Below are 19556 nucleotides of genomic sequence, written 5' to 3' on the forward strand. Positions count from 1 at the left end.
AGGTTCTCTTCCCAGGTCACTGGTTATTGACAAAACTTACTTCCTATTGGCTGAGGACAACTGCTCCCATTTTTATGCTAGTCATTAGTCAGGACTGGTCTCAGTTCAGAGACCACCTGCAATTCCTTGCTATATGCCCCACCCTCCCACCAGTTAGTTTAACACGGATGCGGCTTTCCTCCAGTCTAGCCAGATATCACATACCTCTGACTTTCTCTTCTGCAACCAGCTTCAGAAAAGTCTCTGCTTTTAAAGGGTTCAAGTGATTATGTAAAGCTGAGCGCCAAAGAATTGATGCTTTTGAACTATGGTGTTGGAGAAGACTCTTGAGAGTCCCTTGGATTGCAAGGAGATCAACCCTGAAGGAAATCAGTCCTGAACATTCATTGGAAGAACTGATGCTAAAGCTGAAACTCCAATACTTTGGCCACCTAATGTGAAGAACTGACTCATTAGAAAAGACCCTGATGCTGGGAAAGATTGAAGGTGGGAAGAGAAGGGGATGACAGAGGACGAGATGGTTGGATGGCGTCACTACTCGATGGACATGAGTTAGAGTAAGCTCCAGAAGTTGGTGATGGACAGGGAAGCCTGGTGTGCTGCAGTCCATGGGGTCACAAAGAGTCGGATACGACTGAGCGACTGAACTGACTGATTTTAAAGTCAACTAACTGCAAATTCCCTTCACAGTACCTACATTAGCATTTGACTGAACAAATGAGGGAAGGCATGTATATACCAGGGGCCAGGAATTGTGGGGGCCATCTTAGAACTCTCCCTACCACTTTTATGCAGGTATGAAAATATATAGCAGCTCAAAGCACTCACAGTAATACAAGATGCCTTTAAAAAGGGTATATATAGGATGGGGGCTGCTGGCACAAGGCTGAAAAATAACCAAGGCTTCCAGGAAATGCAAAGGATTTTAAGCTTTATCTTTCAGAAAACTGGGAATTACTAACGGTTTTTAACTCTTGGTATATCATTAGGGTCCAATGTATCCATTTTCCATCATTTCTAATTATTTATAAAGATATTTCATCACTTTTTCTTACTACACGTTCCCTCCTCCAAAAAAAAAAAAGCCAAGAGAAAATGTACTTTATTTAAATAGGGTAAAACCTATTATATATTGTAATCACCACAAGGGTTAACTGAACTCTTCTATAATGCTAAGAAATATTACGGGATCTCACTGACATTACTTTTCCTACATCTTGAAATATTCAGTGGTTTTAATATCCTACAAATAATTCCATCATTATCTATTATTACTCATCACATTATTCCTAATAATTCAAAAAAATCTAAAATAATAAGAAAGAGAAGAATGATGGAACAACCTAGGAGGATGCAATAATGAGCTGCCATTCTTTTTTCTCATAGTATTGTTCAAAGTATTGCATCATCTTCCCAGAAATTAGAAAACTGAGGACACCAAATACTTGCATTTATGACCAAAATAGCAAAGAAAAGGAAATGAACAGAGAAAGATATAACATAATATTACATGAATAAGACGACAAAAGTCTGAGGAACATTCCAATTCTAGTCACAATGGTGAAACCGGATGGTGCAAGTGAAATCTCAGACTATAAATCATCAGATAACAACATACTGCACAAAATTTATCAAATTCAAGAACTGATATGTGATCAGAACATGTCTAAAGACAAGAAACAATGGTAGTCTCACCCAGTTAACTATTCAGCAGGAAGGACTTCATCACACAATATTTTGCAACAGCAACACTGACGTCTCTTCCCACTTCATTGTTGCAAAAGACGTGTGACGTTAGCCTCTGATTTTTTTGTATCAGTACACCAAAATTTACTTGTTACAAAGAGGTGTTATGTCTAACCTCTTTTTAAAGTTTAAATTTTAATAATGCTGATTTTTAAACTATTACTTTCTTCTTAATTCTATAAATCATTCCCATGACTTATAAAAAAGAAAAATGACAAATGGTTATGGCATTTTCACTGGTTTACTGAGGGTTAAATAGGAAAGCAACTTGATCAATAGGGAGGAAAAACTGGTGAAGGGAAGACTGAATGGAGAAAGATCAGTTAAGAATAAGGCTTCTCTGATGGCTCAGTGGTAAAGAATCTATCTGCCAACGTGGAAGATACAGGCTCGATTCCTGGTCCAAGAAAACCCCACATGCTGTGGAGCAACTAAGCTCATGCTCAGCTCTTGAGCCTGTGCTCTAGAGCCCAGGCGCCACAACTCCTGAAGCCTGCATGTCCTAGAGGCTGTGCTCCACGGCAAGAGAAGCCACGTAATGGGAAGCCTACGTACCACAACTAGAGAAAAGCCTGCACAGCACCAAAGACTCAGCACAGCCAAAAATAAAAACAAATTATTTTTAAAAAAGAATAATTTAAAGATGAGGACAAACCAAAGTTAACAGAAGAAGTAGCATTACATAAATGGATGAGAAAATAAGCCACAGATTGGGAGAAAAAACAATTCTGGGCAAAAGTTACATATGATAAAGAACTACCAACTCAATGGGCATGAGTTTAAGCAAACTCTGGGAGATGGTGAAGGACAGGGAAACCTGGCATGCCACAGTCCATGGGACTGCAAAGAGTCAGACACAACTGCACTACCGAACAACAATAACAATCCAAAATATACAAAAAACTTCTAAAATTCAACAATAAGAAAACAACCTGATTGATAAACAAGCCAAAGATGTGAACAGTCACCACACTAAAGAAAATATACAGATGGCCAATAAGCATATGAAAAGACATTCCACATTTTAGGTCAGCTGCTACTGCTGCTGCTAAGTCGCTTCAGTCGTGTCCAACTCTGTGCGACCCCATAGACGGCAGCCCAGCAGGCTCCCCCATCCCTGGGATTCCCCAGGCAAGAACACTGGAGTGGGTTGCCATTTCCTTCTCCAATGCATGAAAAGTGAAAGTGAAGTCGCTCAGTCATGTCCGACTCTTAGCAACCTCATAGACTGCAGCCTACCAGGCTCCTCTGTCCATGGGATTTTCCAGGCAAGAGTACTGGTTTTAGGTCAGCAGGAAATTGCAAATCAAAACAACACGATAGCACAACACACTTATTAGAATGACCAAAATCTAAACCAATGACAACACCAAAGTATCTGGTGGGAATACCAAATAGTACAGACACTGAAAGACAATTTGGCAAATATACACCTACCATGATTGGTGGCTGTGGTTTAGGCGCTAAGTTTTGTCTGACTCTTGCAGCCCCATGGACTGTGGCCAACCAGGCTCCTCTAACCCTGGGATTCTCCAGGCAAGAATACTGGAATGGGTTGCATTTCCTTCTCCAGGGGATCTTCCTGACCCAGGGATCAAACCCACATCTCCTGTGCTGCAGGCAAGTCTCCTGCACTGCAGGCAGATTCTTTACCAACTGAGCCACCAGGGAAGCCCCTACACTTACCATAAAAGTTAAAGTGAAAGATGTTCAGTCGTGTTCGATTCTTTGCAACTCCAATTCTCCAGGCCAGAATACTGGAGTATGTAGCCATTCCCTTCTCCAGGGCATCTTCCCAACCCAGGGATCGAATCCAGGTCTCCCACATCACAGATGGATTCTTTACCAGCTGAGCCACAAGGGAAGCCCAAGAATACTGGATTGGGTAGCCTATCTCTTCTCCAGTGGATCATCCTGACTCAGGAATTGAACTGGGGTCTCCTGCGTTGCTGGCAGATTCTTTACCAGCTGAGCTACCAGGCAACCCAGCAATTATGCTCCTTGATATTTACCCAGATAGACTGAAAACTTACATCCACTTAAAAACCTACACACAGATGTTTACAGTAGCTCTATTCATAATTGACAAAATCCTCAATAGGTAAACAGACAAACTGTGGTCCAAACAATAGTAGTTTACACTAAAAAGAAATGAGCTATTCAAGCCGTGAAAAGACATGGACGAAACTTAAATGCATATTACTAAGTGAAAGACACTAATCTGAGAAGGCTACATATTATATGATTCCAACTACACCACATTCTGAAAAAGGCAAAACTTTAAAATTAGTAAAAAGATCTGAGGTTGCTATGTGTTGGGAGGAGGGAGGAATGAACAGGCAGAGCACAGAACATTTCGAAGGCAGTGAAAGTACTCTGCACGATACTATAATGGTGGAAACCTGTCATTACACATTTATAAAAACTAATTCTCTAAGTGTTATTCAATATATAATAACAAGGGCAACTCTACTTTAAACTATGGGCTTCAAATGGTAATGATGTGTCAATATAAGGCCATCAGTATAATAAATGTACCATTTTGGTGAGGAATATTGATAATGTGGCTCAGTGGTACATAATCCACAGACGTTGGATCCCTAGGTCGGGAAGATCCACTGGAGTAGGAAATGGCAACCTGTCCCAGTATTCTGGCCTGGAAAATTCCATGGATAGAGGAGTCTGGCAGGCTACAGTCTATGGGGTTGCAAAGAGTTGAACGTGACTGAGTAATTGAGCACGAGTACATCAATAATGTCAGAGGTTATGCATGTGTGAGGCTAGTACAGAAGTTCTCTGTACTGGTCACTCAATTCTTCTGTGAACCTAAAACTACACTAAAAATTTTTCAAAAATATTACATAATCAATAGAAATTCAACATTAAGCTGCTATCCAGAGAATCTTTTTCTTGATATATTTCCCTTCATGATCTGTAATGTTACCACAATTTCCTAGTTATACCATCTTCAAGCTACATTAACTGAACCAGGTAACTGAGGCAAATGCTATATCTAAAAACTCTTCAGAAATAGTACTTTCTACCAAGGCAAATACCAATGCATTGGTATGGGTTTTAAGCATTCATTCACTACGTCCTATAGAAAATGTCGTATCTTTTCAAAGAGTTTTAAAATGTGATAATCCTTGAGAATCTGGCACCTTAAAAGTGAAGGCAAGGGGCTTCTGTGGTGGCTCAGCAGTGAAATACCTGCAGTGCAGGAGACACATGTTGTATCCTTGGTACAGAAAGATCCCACATGCCATGAAGCAACTAAATTCATGCGCCACAACTGTTGAGCCTGTGCTCTAGAGCTTGGGAACTGCAACTACTGAACATATGTGCCCCAACTACTTAAGTCTGAGCCCTAGATCCTGTTCTCAGCAATAAGAGGAGCCACCCCATGAGAAGCCTGCATACCATAACTAAAGAGTAGCCCCCATTCACCAAACCTAGAGAAGCGCCCACGCAAAAACAAAGACCCAGCACAGCCAAAAAATAAATATAATTATATAAAAAAGTGAAGACAATAAATAAATAAATAAATAAAATTATATTTAAAAAGTGAAGACAATCACCTAAACTCAAAATAAATTCAATATATAAAATATAATTACATAAAAAAGTCAAGATATTGAGAGAATTCACATCTGGACTTTCCATTTGTTGTATTATTTGAGAATATTCAATTCTATTATAAAAGACAAGAAACCAAACAGATATATGAAAATCATAAGATGTTTAAACCATACGTAAAAGTTGAAAACCTATAGGACATGTTAAACAGACCTCGTGGACTACAGTGTACCAGGCTCCCCCGTCTGTGGGATTTTCCAGGCAAGAATACTGGAGTGGGTTGTCATTTCCTTCTCCAACAACCTCCCTAAAACACCCCAAAAGCTTCAATACCGTCAAAATTTTTTTTATTTAACACAGTGGAAAAAACATTCTTTAAAAAGGCTCAGTTGATCACTCACAGTAAGGCAAATCCATAATCTACATAAATTTCAAGGGTCTAAATAAGAAAACAGAAAAATGTTTTACATGGAACAATTTGGTTTCTCCTTTAAATTAAATGTAGTACAACTTAAAAATCAGAAACATCGAACTAGTAGCATTACAAACCTCTCAACATACACATTTACTACTAAACAATATTGACAAAAATTGTAACTAGAGCCTGAAACATTTTGCATTTTATTCCTTATCTGACATTCAGTGGTGAATGCAAAATGTTCCCTCAGGGAAAATGGATTTTACTCATAAAAATGTAAAAGAAAATCAGACTCTGCAATGTACACATATAAAGGTCCGTGTTGCTACTTTGGTACCAGAGTCACTTTTCAAAATTAATGGAAACTTTCTATCCATAAGAAAGAGTTTAAAAACTCTTCTACCCATAAAAATGATCTCTCAGAGAGTTCTAAGGCAGTGGTGCCACCAGTTAATGACAATAGAGAGTCAAAATCAAGTTGATCGTAGTGGAGGAATGGTACTCTTCATGAATCTATTACAATATTTAGTTACTTCAAAAGGCTCTGAAAGAAGAGGGGCATGGATCTAGAATGACAACTTTCCCACTTTTATCCTTACACAAATATTGTAGTTTGTAATAAAAGGAAATTCTTTTTTTTTTTCAGTGAAAGAGTAGTTTTATATAAATTATGGATTGCAATTATCTAGACATATAGGGAAAAATTATTTACCGCTGCAATGTGATTTGAAAACTTAAATTTGTATGTCCCAAATTTCCCCTCAAAATAAATTCAAATGTGAGCTCTCATGTCTTCTGCAAGTCCAATGTCAAACCCCTCCAAAATGCAAAAGAGAGGACATTCAATGACGTTAACCACTGTAATGTGTAACAGCTGACAAAGATGCAAAGCCCATTACAATTTTTTGGGTTTGTCTTTTAGGTAAATTATATCTCCATTCTGAAATTCAGTTGAAAATACATTTTCAAAGATAAAACTAGGACTTCTACTTTCAGCTCCAATGTAAAGAACTCACAACTCATCACACCCATCTTATACTAAGAAAAAAGCTGAACAAACTGAAAATCAACGGCTTGGACACATCAGAGAACTAAGGTCATAAGATAAATTGCTATCCTAAAAACTGGAGAGACAGTAAATACTGAGAATCATAGACTGAGAACTGCTTACTGGAAGAGGAAGACACTAAAACCATAAATTGGTAGGAATGCTTAAAAGATAATTTTGACAAATTGCTGAAGGCATAGTGTATACCAGTGAAATAGTGAGAAACTCCTATAGGCCATATCCTTAGAGAGTCCCCAAATTTTTGTAGATATTATCTCCAGAAACAATCCCCTACCAAGGTTTTCACAGTGAAGAGTGAAGAAAAACCCTCTTTTTTCTGACAGAGAGGGGAAAAACAGCCATTTCGAATGCACTCAAAGCAGTCTCCATTAACTCAGGCCAGTCTCCCAGTAAAGGGAAAAGACTGCCAGAGCCTTATCCAAACTGGGGGAAAGGAAATTTACCCAAACTTCAGCTCCCACTAGACTTCCTATCTTATCTAAGGAAATGAATAAAGAGCTGAGAAACATACAGGAAGGATACAGTCCAGGGACACAGGCCCACTAAAAGACTGAGACTTAACTAAAAAATTAGACAGTGCTTCCCTGTTCCCAACACCTTACCATCACATCAACAGGGCTCCAGGATAATGACAATGGATTACAACTGAGAGAGCTGCAGGGGAGGCTATTTAAGAATTAGTGTTTAGGTGACTTTCCAGGTAGTACAGTGGATAAGAATCCACCTGTCAATGCAGGGGACACAGGTTCGACCACTCGTCCAGGAAGATTCCACATGCTGCAGACCAATGAAGCCCACACACCACAACTACTGAGCCTCCATGCCGCACTACTGAAGCCTGGCCGTCCTAAAGCCTGTGCTCTCCAAGAGAAGCTGCTGCAATAAGAAGCCCACACACCACAACTATAGAGTAGCCCCAGTTCTCTGCAACTAGAGAAAAGTCCATGTGAAGTAATGAACACCCAGGGCAACCAAAAATTAATTAATTAATAAAAGAGTGTTTAGGGACACCAGACAATAACTAAAATCTACACAAAGAATTAAAGAGTACTGGTGAAGATAGTAACATAGTTAAATATAAAAAGGCAGTATAAACATAGTTTGTAAATTTTTGTCTCTTGTCTCATTTAAAAGACAAATGTATAAAGCAATAATAAATCTGTTTTGATAGGCAACAATGTATAAACACATTATCTTAATGACAATAATAGCACAAAGAAAGTAGAATGTAATATAACTATAAAAGATCAAAGTTTTTACATGCTATTGAAATTATATTAGTACCAATTCAAACTACATTTTATAAACTGTTTATTTTAATTACCAGGACAACCATTAAGAAGATAACTCAAAAATATATAGTAAAAGAAATGCTAGGGAATTAAAGTGTTAGTCACTCAGTCGTGTCCAACTCTGTGACCCCATGGACAGTAGTCAACCAAGCTCCTCTGTCCATATAATTCTCCAGGCAATAATACTGGAGTGGGTAGCCATTCGCTTCTCCAGGGGGTCTTCCTGACCCAGCACTCAAACCCAGGTCTCTTGCATGGCAGGCAGATTCTTTACCATCTCAGCCACCATTAAAGTCAGTTAACCCTGATGGCTCAGATGGTAAAGAATCTGCCTGCCATGCAGGAGACCTGGGTTCGATCCCTGGGTTGGCAGTGTCTACTCACTCCAGTATTCTTGCCTGGGAAATCCCTAGGAAAGAGGAGCCTGGTGGGCTACAGTCCATGAGGTTTCAAAAAGTCAGACACAACTGAGCAACTAACACACTAAGGGAATTAAAAGGTCATACTAGAAAAATTTAAATGGCACATCAGAAAATACATATTTAACAGAAAAGGTAGTAATGGAGAAATGAGTGTGTGCCAAGTCACTTCAGTCACGTCCAACTCTTTGCAACCCCATGGATTGTAGCTTGCCAGGCGCCTCTGTACATGGAACTCTCCAGAGGAATCTTCCCAACCCAGAGATTGAACCCGTGTCTACTGCGGCTCCTATGGTGCAGGAGGATTCTTTACCACTGAGTCACAGGGGCAGTCCCAATGGAGGAATAGGAGGAGGGAAACGTAACATACAGAAAACAAACAGTAAAGTGACAAATGTAAAAACGATCTTATCAATGTGTGTGTGTCAGTAGCTTAGTTGTGTTTGACTCTTTGAGATCCCATGGATTGTAGCCCACCAGGCTCCTCTGTCCATGAAATTCACCAGGCAAGAATACTAGAGTGGGTTGCCATTTCCTTTTCCAGGGGATCTTCCTGACCCAGGGATCAGACCCAGGTCTCCTGCACTGGCAGGCAGATTCTTTACCAGAATCTTTACCCAGGGAAGCCCCATAATTACATTAAATTTAAATAGAGCAAACACTCATTAAAAGGCAGAGATCAGCAGAATGATCCAACTACATGCTAAAAAAGCCACATATTGTATGATTTCTTTTACACGAAACATCTGGAAAAGGATAATCAATAGAAACAGGAAGTAGATTAGTGGTTACCACAAGTTATGGAGAGGTAGGAATGGGAAGTAGCTGCTACTGGATAAGAGGTTTCTTTTAGGGACGGAGAAATTGTTCTGAAATTAGACAGTGGTGATGGTTGTATAACTTTGTAAATGTACTAAAACCCACAGAATTGTACCCTTGTAAAAGGGTATGGGAATTATATCTCAAACAAAAGGTTTCTATATAAAAATAGAAAGGAAGCCCCATTTGAGACTAAGAAGAAATTTTAATAAAGGAAAAACAATCCGAAGGCTTCTGAATTTTCAAAAATTTAAGATTTAATAAAATGCAACAGGACTCAAAATGAGTAATTAGACAGTAAAAACTATCTAAATATTATAAATTAATAAAACTTTTCTCCTTTGTGCCAAAATATTGATTCTTCACTGGATTTGTTTTAAATATATTTTTTATTTATAAAGAAGTAAGAGTCCCTTGGATAGCAAGGAGATCATACCAGTCCATCCTCAAGGAACTCAGTCCTGAGTATTCGTTGGAAGGACTGATGCTGACGCTGAAACTCCAATACTTTGGCCACCTGATGCGAAGAACTGACTCACTGGAAAAGATTCTGATGCTGGGAAAGACTGAAGACAGGAAGAGAAGAGGATAACAGAGGATGAGATGGTTGGATGGCATCACCAACTCGATGGACATGAGGTTGAGCAAGCTCCAAGAGTTGTTGATGGACATGGAAGCCTGGCATGCTGCAGTACATGGGGTCGCAAAGAATCAGACATGACAGAGCGAATGAACTGAAATGAATTACTCTCAGTAACACATTAAACTTTCAAAATTTTTTATGTCTTTAGTCTCACACTTCATGATAAATACATTTTTAGTATGTTAATCACACAGGAAAAAACCCAACAACCCTTAGATTGTGGATCTTTTTACAACCACATGGTATAATTATATGGTATTAAAATTCTATCAAAGTAACATTTAATTATGCAATGTTTATTATAATAAAGCCAACACTTTAAAAATTTTACTTAACTTTTCACTTATTTAGAAAATGTACTTTTACTAGGAAGCCAGGTTACAATTGTCATTTTTGAGATTTTTTTTATTGTTATAAGACAAGGTAAATATACACTAAACAATGTATCTTGGAAAAATCAATAGCATGTGTGCGTGCTCAGTCGTGTCCTGCTCTTTGCAACCCCATGGACTGTACCCTAGCAGGCTCCTATGTCCATGGAATTCTCCAGGCAAGAATACTGGAGTAGGTTCCTATTTCCAACTCCAAGGGACCTTCCCGACCCAGGAACCAAACCTGCATCTCCTGCATTGCAGGCGAATTCTTTACTGCTGAGTCACTGGGGAAGCCCTGGCCCTAGCAGCTTATCAAAGATAAAGTATCAAAAAAATAAAAAGGGCTAATGCCTATAAACTTCAGTTGGTTTATCTTCATAGCTACTGATGTTTTCATAGAAGTTGTTTACAACATCATTATATTTAGATATGTTTTAAAATTGAGTTATACATCTATAAAACAAAACAGTATTTTATCAATTATGTCCATTATGCCATAATATTAGATTTTAATAGCATTCTGATCTTAATGCTGGATATACAGACATATTATTCATTAATTAAAAATAGAATTTCATTATTTTGTTTAGCATTTAGAAATCTTGTCAAATCTTTCCCTTTTCTTGGTTGATAATTTGTTTTAGTTGAACTCTTGCCAGCCTCTTGCACATACATTATAAATATCCTAGATTTCATGAAGGTGAAGAAAAAGCTTGTTGAGAATGTAAACTATAACATAAAACTATTTTTTTTAATTTAAATTAATTTATTTTAATTGGAGGCTAATTATTTTACAATATTGTATTGGTTTTGCTATACATCAACATGAATCCACCACGGGTGTACACATGGTCCCCATCCTGAACCCCCTTCCCACCGTATCATCCCTCTGGGTCATCCCAGTGCACCAGCCCCAAGTATCCTATATGGAACCTGGACTGGCGATTTGTTTCTTATATGATGCAAATCAAAACCACAATGAGATGAAACCACCATTTCACGCCAGTCAGAATGGCTGCTATCAAAACTGTTTTTAAAAAACTGACAAACTAAAAACTCATGACATTACCCATCAAATAATAATTGAGGGTGTGGAGAAAAGGAAATCTCCCCATACTGTTGGTGGGAATGTAAACTGGTACAGCCACTATAGAAAACAATACGGTGGCTCCTCAAAAAACTAAAAATTGAGTTGCCATATAATCCAACAATCCCACTCTTGGACATATATCCAAAAAAACTTTAACTCAAAAAGATACCTGCACCCCCATGTTCATAGCAGAACTATTCACAACAACCAAGACATGGAAACAACCTAAATCTCCATTGACAGATCAATGGATAAAGAAGATGTGGTGCATATATACAACAGAATATTACTGAGCCACAAAGGGGGATGAAATAATTTCATTTACAGCAACACAGATGGACCTAGAGATTATCATACTAAGTGAAGTTAGTCAGAAAGAGAAAGACAAATTACCATATAATATCACTTATATATGGAATCAAAATATGATACTTATCTATGAACAGAAACAGATTCACAGACATAGAGAACAGACTTGTGATTATCAAAGGGGAGAGGGAAAGAGCAGGAGTTTGGAATGAGCAGGTGCATACTATTATATATAGAATGGATAAACAACAAGGTCCTACTGTCTAGCACAGGTAACTATATTCAATATCCTGAGATAAACCATAATGGAAAAGAATAAGAAAATATCTATCTATCAGTTTAGTTCAGTCGCTCAGTCGTGTCCGACTCTTTGCGACCCCATGAATCGCAGCATGCTAGGCCTCCCATACATACACACAAATATAACTGAATCGCTTTGCTGTACAGCAGGAATTAACACCACATTGTAAACCAAATATAATTAAATAAAATAAGTTTTTAAAAATTCAGTATTATAACCTTAAATATTTGTTATAGGTAATTCCTATGGTAATCACAAAGAAAATACTTACAGACACATAAGAAAGAATATGAGAAAATAATCAAAATGTGTAACTACAAAAAAATCAAACAAAAAAGACAGTAATGATGGAGGAAATGTGAAGGACATAATAGTTGTAAAACATACAGAAAACAAATAACAAAATGGCTGAAGTCTTTTCTTCAGTTCAGTTCAGCTGCTCAGTCGTATCCGACTCTGTGACCCCATGGACTGCAGTACCCCAGGCCTCCCTGTCCATCACCAACTCCAAGAGTTTACTCAAACTCATGTCCTTTGATTCGGTGATGACATCCAACCATCTCATCCTCTGTCATCCCCTTCTCCTTCTGCCTTCAATCTTTCTCAGCATCAGGGTCTTTTCAAATGAGTCAGTTCTTCCCATCAGGTGGCCAAAGGACTGGAGTTTCAGCTTCAGCATCAGTCCTTCCAATGAATAATCAGGACTGATTTCCTTTAGGATGCACTGGTTGGATCTCCTTGCAGTCTGAGGGACTCTCAAGAGTCTTCTCCAACACCACAGTTCAGAAGCATCAATTCTTTGGCACTCAGCTTTCTTTATAGTCCAACTCTCACATCCATACATGACCATTGGAAAAATTATAGCTTTGACTAGACAGACATTTGCTGGCAAAGTAATATCTCTGCTTTTTAATATGCTGTCTAGATTGGTCATAGCTTTTCTTCCAAGGAACAAGCATCTTTTAATTTCATGGCTGCAATCACCATCTGCAGTGATTTTGGAGCCCCCCAAAATAAAGTCTCTCACTGTTTCCATGGTTTACCCATCTAACTGCCATGAAGAGATGGGACCAGATATCAGGATCTTAGTTTTCTGAATGTTGAATTTTAAGTCCATTTTTTCAGTCTCCTCTTTCACTTTCATCAAGAGGCTCTTTAGCTCTTCTACGCTTTCTGCCATAAGGGTGGTGTCATCTGCATATCTCAGGTTATTGATATTTCTGCCTGCTATCTTGATTCCAGTTTGTGCTTCATCCAGTCCAGCATTTCTCATGATGTACCCTGCATATACGTTAAATAAGCATGGTGGCAATATACAGCCTTGACGTACTCCTTTCCCCATTTGGAACCAGACTGTTGTTCTATGTCCAGTTCTAACTGTTGCTTCCTGACCTGCATACAGATTTCTTAGGAGGCAGGTCAGGTGGTCTGGTATTCCCATCTCTTTCAGAATTTTCCACAGTTTATTGTGATCCACACAGTCAAAGGCTTTGGTATAGTCAATGAAGCAGAAATAGATGTTTTCTTGGAACTCTCTTCCTTTTTCGATGATCGGTTGGATGTTGGCAATTTGATCTCTGGTTCCTCTGTCTTTTCTAAATCCAGCTTGAACATGTAGACGTTCACGGTTCACATATTGCTGAAGCCTGGCTTGGAGAATTTTGAGCATTACTTCACTAGCGTGTGAGATGAGTGCAATTGTGTGGTAGTTTGAGCATTCTTTGGCATTGCCTTTCTTTGGGATTGGAATGAAAACTGACCTTTCTAGTCCTGTGGCCACTGCTGAGTTTTCCAAATTTGCTGGCATTTTGAGGGCAGCATTTTCACAGCATCATCTTTTAGGATTTGAAATAGCTCAACTGGAATTCCATCACCTCCACTAGCTTTGTTCATAGTGATGCTTCCTAAGGCTCACTTGACTTCACATTCCAGGATGTCTGGCTAGGTGAGTGATCACCATTGTGATTATCTAAGCCATGAAGATCTTTTTTGTAGAGTTCTTCTGTATATTCTTGCCACCTCTTTTTAATATCTTCTGCTTCTGTTAGGTCCATACTGTTTCTGTCCTTTCCTGTGTCTATCTTTGCATGAAAAGTTCTCTTGGTATCTCCAATTTTCTTGAAAAGATCTCTAGTCTTTCCCCTTCTATTGTTTTCCTCTATTTCTTTGCAGTGATCACTGAGGAAGGCTTTCTTATCTCTCCTTGCTATTCTGTGGAATTCTGCATTCAAATGGGTATATCTTTTCTTTTGTCCTTTGTCTTTCAGTTTCTCTTCATAGCTATTTGTAAGGCCTCCTCCAACAACCATTTTGTTTTTGCATTTGTTTTTCATGGGGATGGTCTTGATCACTGCCTCCCGTACAGTGTCACGAACCTCTGTTCATAGATCTTCAGGCTCTCTGTCTATCAGATCTAATCCCTTGAATCTATTTGTTACTTCCACTGTATAATTGTAAGGGATTTGATTTAGGTCATACATGAATGTCTAGTGGTTTTCCCTACTTTCTTCAATTTAAGTCTGAATTTGGCAATAAGGAGTTCATGATCTGAGCCACAGTCAGCTCCACAGTCAGAAAAAAAGTGTTTTCTTATAATTTATTAATTTAAAAGTGAATTAAACTCTCCAATCAAAAAGCAGATATAGCAGAATGGATTATAAAAATAGATGATCCAACTATATGTTGATAATAATCGATTTGAGTTTATTGACAGGTTCACACCACTATAAATAAAATGGATAAGCAACAAGAATTTACTGCATAGAACTAGGAATTATACCTAACATCTTGTAATAACTTATAATGGAATATAATTTACAAAAAACCCACTGTGCTATATACCTGAAACTAACACAATACTATAAACTTTTACCTCGAAACAAAAAGAGATTCACTTTAGATTTAAAGATGTGGAGGTCAAAAATGAAAGGATGGAAAAAGAGATTCCATACAAATAATAACCAAAAAAAGTTAGGATGCCATTACTTGTTTGAGACAAATATATCAAAAGTTGTTATGAGACAAAGGATATTACATATCGATAAAAGGGTCAATTCATGAAGAACATGTAACAATTGTAAACAAAAGCCAAATGCAGAACTCCCAAGACATATGAAACAAACCTTGACAGAGTTGAAGGGAGAAACTGATAATTCTACAGTAACAGATTTCAATATCTCACTTCCAATAATGAATATGAACTGGACAGAGATAAATAATGAAATAAAGAATCTGAACACTGTAAACCAACTGGACCTAACAGAAATATATAGAACACCACCCAACAAAAGAATACACATTTTCTCCAAATGCACATGGTATATCTTCCAGGAGAGACCACATACTAGTCCACAAAACAAGTCATAATAAAATTTTAAAGACTGAAATCATATAAAATATCTTTTCTAATCACAATGGACTAAAAGTAGTAATAAATAATAAAAAGAAAGGTAGAAAATTCACAAATATAAGGAACCCAAACAACACAATTTTTAAACAATCAATAGGTCAAAGAAGAACTCACAAGTGAAACTAGAAAATATCTTACAAATATGAAAATGAAAACACAAAATTTACGGGACACAAAGAAAGCACTGCTAAGAGGAAAATTTATAGCTATAATCACACACTTGAAAAAAACAAAGATTTTAAACCAGTAAACCTACTATTACACCTGAAGGAGTAAGAAAAAGAAACCCAAACAACCTAAAACTAACATAAGGTAAGAAACTGGATAACCTAGATAAAATGGATGAATTCTAAGAAACAAACAATCTACAAACTGAATCATAAAGAAATAGAAAATCTGAAGACATTAAAAGCTATTAAAATTGAATCAGTCATTAAAAACTTTGTTGAAGACTAACAAAAAGTGAAATTGTTCATTTACTTAACTGGGCATTTCCAGGCTCACTTTTTGTGATTGTGACTGGAAAATATAAAAAGGTTTTATTTCTTTAAAATTTTATTAAAGTATAGTCGATTTACATTGTTGTATTAATTTAAAAGGTTTCTTAATGTGCTTGCTTCTCCTTAGTTCCAGGCTTAATTATTAGTTTTCCTTCACATAACTTCTGGGATAGATGTTCACACTCTGTAATAAATATTGCTTTGTAATAAGAATTTTCAATATGTTTATGTCCATTTCATTTTTAGATATTCTTGGAAAAAAAAAAAAAAAGATACCTATCTGATTAAATTTCTCCTGAGAGTAATTCCTTCAGTTTATCTACAGTATTTACTGCACCTTTGGGTAACAAAGTATGTGTCTTAGTCCCATTCCAGCTACTATAACAAAATGTCAGGAATCGAGCGGCTTATAAACAACAGAAATTTATCACAGAAATTGCTGTAAAGTACAAAATCAAGGCACCAGCACAGTCATGTTTGGTGAAGGCCCTCTTCCTGGTTCACAGTGGTACCTTCTCACTGTGACCTCACATGGTAGAAAGGACAAGAAATCTCACTGGAGCTTCTTTTTACGTCACTAATTCTATTCATGAGGACTATATCACCATGCCTTAAGCGTCTCTCAAAGACTCCACTTCCAAATGTCATTATCTTTGGGGGCTAGGATTTCAACATATAAAATTTGGGGTGACACATCAGACCATAGCAGTATATATACAGAGGGAAAGACAACAGAAGAGCCAAAGGTATCAATATTGTCATTCTAATATATTATACTACTGTCCTTATATATATAACTTCCTATGAAAAAAGAAAAGGGAGTACCACCTCTACACTGAAATTTAGCTTAGATTTTCATAAACTATGATAATACCCTCAGGAATTATATGTGGTTTTAATGCTTTGAGTATTAGGAAGACTAAAATATACTATATAACTCAGTTTAACTCCTGAAAATATTAAAACTCAGAACGACTCTAAAAACAAGAAAAACAGTTTTTTTTTCCTAGCCAAATACATGAAGCAAAAAGATGGGCATTAAAGAAAATCATGTTAAATTCATATTTTGAAATTTTCAAATAGTCTAGTTTATCAAAGTGAAAAATAATGATCCTTTAATCAGAAAATATCAAGTTGCCCCAAGGAATAAAAATCACATATACAAAAACACCCCACTAAAATGCTTGAACACCTTCAGTCTTTTGGACTTCCAGGTAAAACAGTGACAGAATAAGCAGGCAGTATCTTAACCAATAAAAAGCAAAATAATATATGATGCTTAAAAAACTGTAATTACTCTGTTGCATTTGATCCTAGGAAGCTTATCATGGTAATGTCATATGATTATTCAAAGGCAAAAGTAAACAAAAATACTCCCTTACCTTGTAAGATGGCAGGAAACACAAAATTCCTTGGCTAATAGTCTGGCACACAGATAACAAAAGAGCTCCCACTTCATCCTGGAATTCAAATGTTTCTGTGTGCTGAAAGGTAGCACAGAGACTGCGACCCTTGGGCCCTGACCCAATGGTGCCAACCCAAACCTAGAATATAAGTATGTCAGTATTAGAGTTATACCAAAATAAGGCAGGCAAATTAGCATTTAGTTGGGAGCCTTAATTGTGTATGTCAAAAAAAGATCAATCAACGACTTTAGAGAAAATTTATTTTTAAATTGTTGGGCTTTTTCCTATTATCTTTAATTAGTTATGTATGCAAGGGTGCTCGGTCGCTCAGTCGTGTCCAATTCTTCATGACCCTATGAACTGTAGTCTGCCAGGCTTCTCTGTCCATGGAATTTTCTAGGCAAGAATGCTGGAGTGGGTTGTCATTTTCTCCTCTAGGAGATCTTCCCAACTTACAGATCAAATTTGCATCTCCTGCATTGGCAGACAGATTCTTTACCACTGCACCAGCTGGGAAGCCCAGATTTAAGTCACAGACGTTTTACTTTAGACCTAAAGTCTGCCTAAGTTCTTCAGGCAGACTGAATTCTCTTAGAATGACAGAAATCAGGTTTTACTTATTTCCTCAATACCTTTACAAAATTAACCATGTAACAGAATTTTGTTGGATCATGGGAACAAAGGAAATGAGTAAGTTAGAAATGAATCCAAAATAAGACATGAGGGATGGTACAATCTGCTATGGGCTTCCCAGGTGGCTCAGAGGTAGAGACTCTCTCTGCCAATCCAGAAGATGCAGGAGATGCAGAGTCAATCCCTGAGTCAGGAAGATCCCCTGCAGGAGGAAACAGCAACCCACTCCAGTATTCTTGCCTGAAGAATATCATGGACAGAGGAGCCTGGCGGGCTACCATCCATGGAATCAAAAACAGTCCAGCATGATTAAGCAACTGAGCATGCACACACCATCTGCTATAGGTAAGTCTCTAAGATTCACTTATGACAGGAACTACTGTTTCACAAATTCCCTGACGCTCAAAGATCTATAGCCATAGAAAATCAGACCCATCAAATTTTAGTTATATACAATTTCTCTATATTTATACAGATCTAGTCTTAGTATTTGATTATGAGAAACTACAAATTTTATTAGTATTCTAAAGATAAAAGGTTAAAGTCGCTCAGTCGGACTGACACCTTGCGACCCCCTGCACTGTGGCCTACCATTCTCCTCTGTCCATGGAATTCTCCAGGCCACAATATTGGAGCGGGTAGCCATTCCCTTCTCCAGGGAATTTTCCCTACACAGGAATCGAACTGGGGTCTCCTGTATTGAAGGCAGATTCCTTGCCAGCTGAGCTACCGGGGAAGCCCATTCAAAAGGTAATATGAACACTTTAGACTGTTGAAAAATGTTATAGTTCTATATTTTAAATGATACACAAGACTGAGATATATTTTGCAAAATGACATCTGATGGACAGCAGTTTAATCAACATTAAACTAAATGATCAACAAGTAATAAGACAAACTGATAGCATGTGTTTCTTGATATGATATGATGGGAAGTAACAATATCACTTGCAAAACATTCTTATCAAACACTTTAACTTGAATCTTACCATCAGAAAAATCCAGATTATAAAATATTCCTAAGGACAACTGGTGACTTGAATTCTTTTAAAATATCATGAAATACAGAAAAAAAAAAAGGGGCAAAAAAGCTATTTTAAAGACTAAAAAAACATGAATTTGTACAGCCAATATGAAAGCAGTATGAATGTTCTGCAAAGAACTAAGAACAGAACTACCATATGCTCCAGCAATTTCACTTCTGGGAATATATCCAAAGAAAACAAAAGTATTAATTTGAAAAGATGTTTGTGTGCACTCACTCCCAATGTGCATAGCACCATTATTTACAATAGTTAAAGACGTGGAAGCAATCTAAGTGTCCATCATCCGATAGATGAATGGATAAAGAAGATGTACACACACACACACACACAGGACTACTACTCAGCCATAAAAAAGAATGACATTTGGTCAACTGCAACAACACAGATGGACCTACAAGGTATTAGACTAAGTGAAGTAAGTCAGACAAAGACAAATACTATATGTTACTACTATGTGTGGAAACTAAAAAATAAAACAAATGAATCAATATAACAAAACAGAAAGG

General features: G+C 37.3%; 1 protein-coding gene across 16 annotated transcripts in view; it reads right to left on the bottom strand.

The window, feature by feature from the left end:
- The window catches only part of BRIP1 (BRCA1 interacting DNA helicase 1), a 182236-nt gene that overhangs the window by 77971 nt on the left and 84709 nt on the right, over nt 1-19556 (bottom strand). For 12 of the 16 annotated variants that reach the window (XM_086355643.1, XM_086355640.1, XM_086355642.1 and 9 more), the window contains exon 14: nt 17348-17509. In XM_086355643.1, coding sequence (XP_086211769.1) covers nt 17348-17509 — 162 coding nt within the window. Of the gene's footprint in view, nt 1-9709; nt 9906-15996; nt 16150-16370; nt 16626-17347; nt 17510-19556 lie in introns of those variants that run through there. The other 4 variants (XM_086355650.1, XM_086355649.1, XM_086355652.1 and 1 more) reach the window with 3 other exon arrangements.

The sequence above is a fragment of the Bos grunniens genome, chromosome 19 (genome assembly GCF_055505025.1).
Source record: "Bos grunniens cultivar Pamir isolate PY7600 chromosome 19, Bosgru_T2T1.0, whole genome shotgun sequence".
Taxonomy (NCBI): domain Eukaryota; kingdom Metazoa; phylum Chordata; class Mammalia; order Artiodactyla; family Bovidae; genus Bos; species Bos grunniens.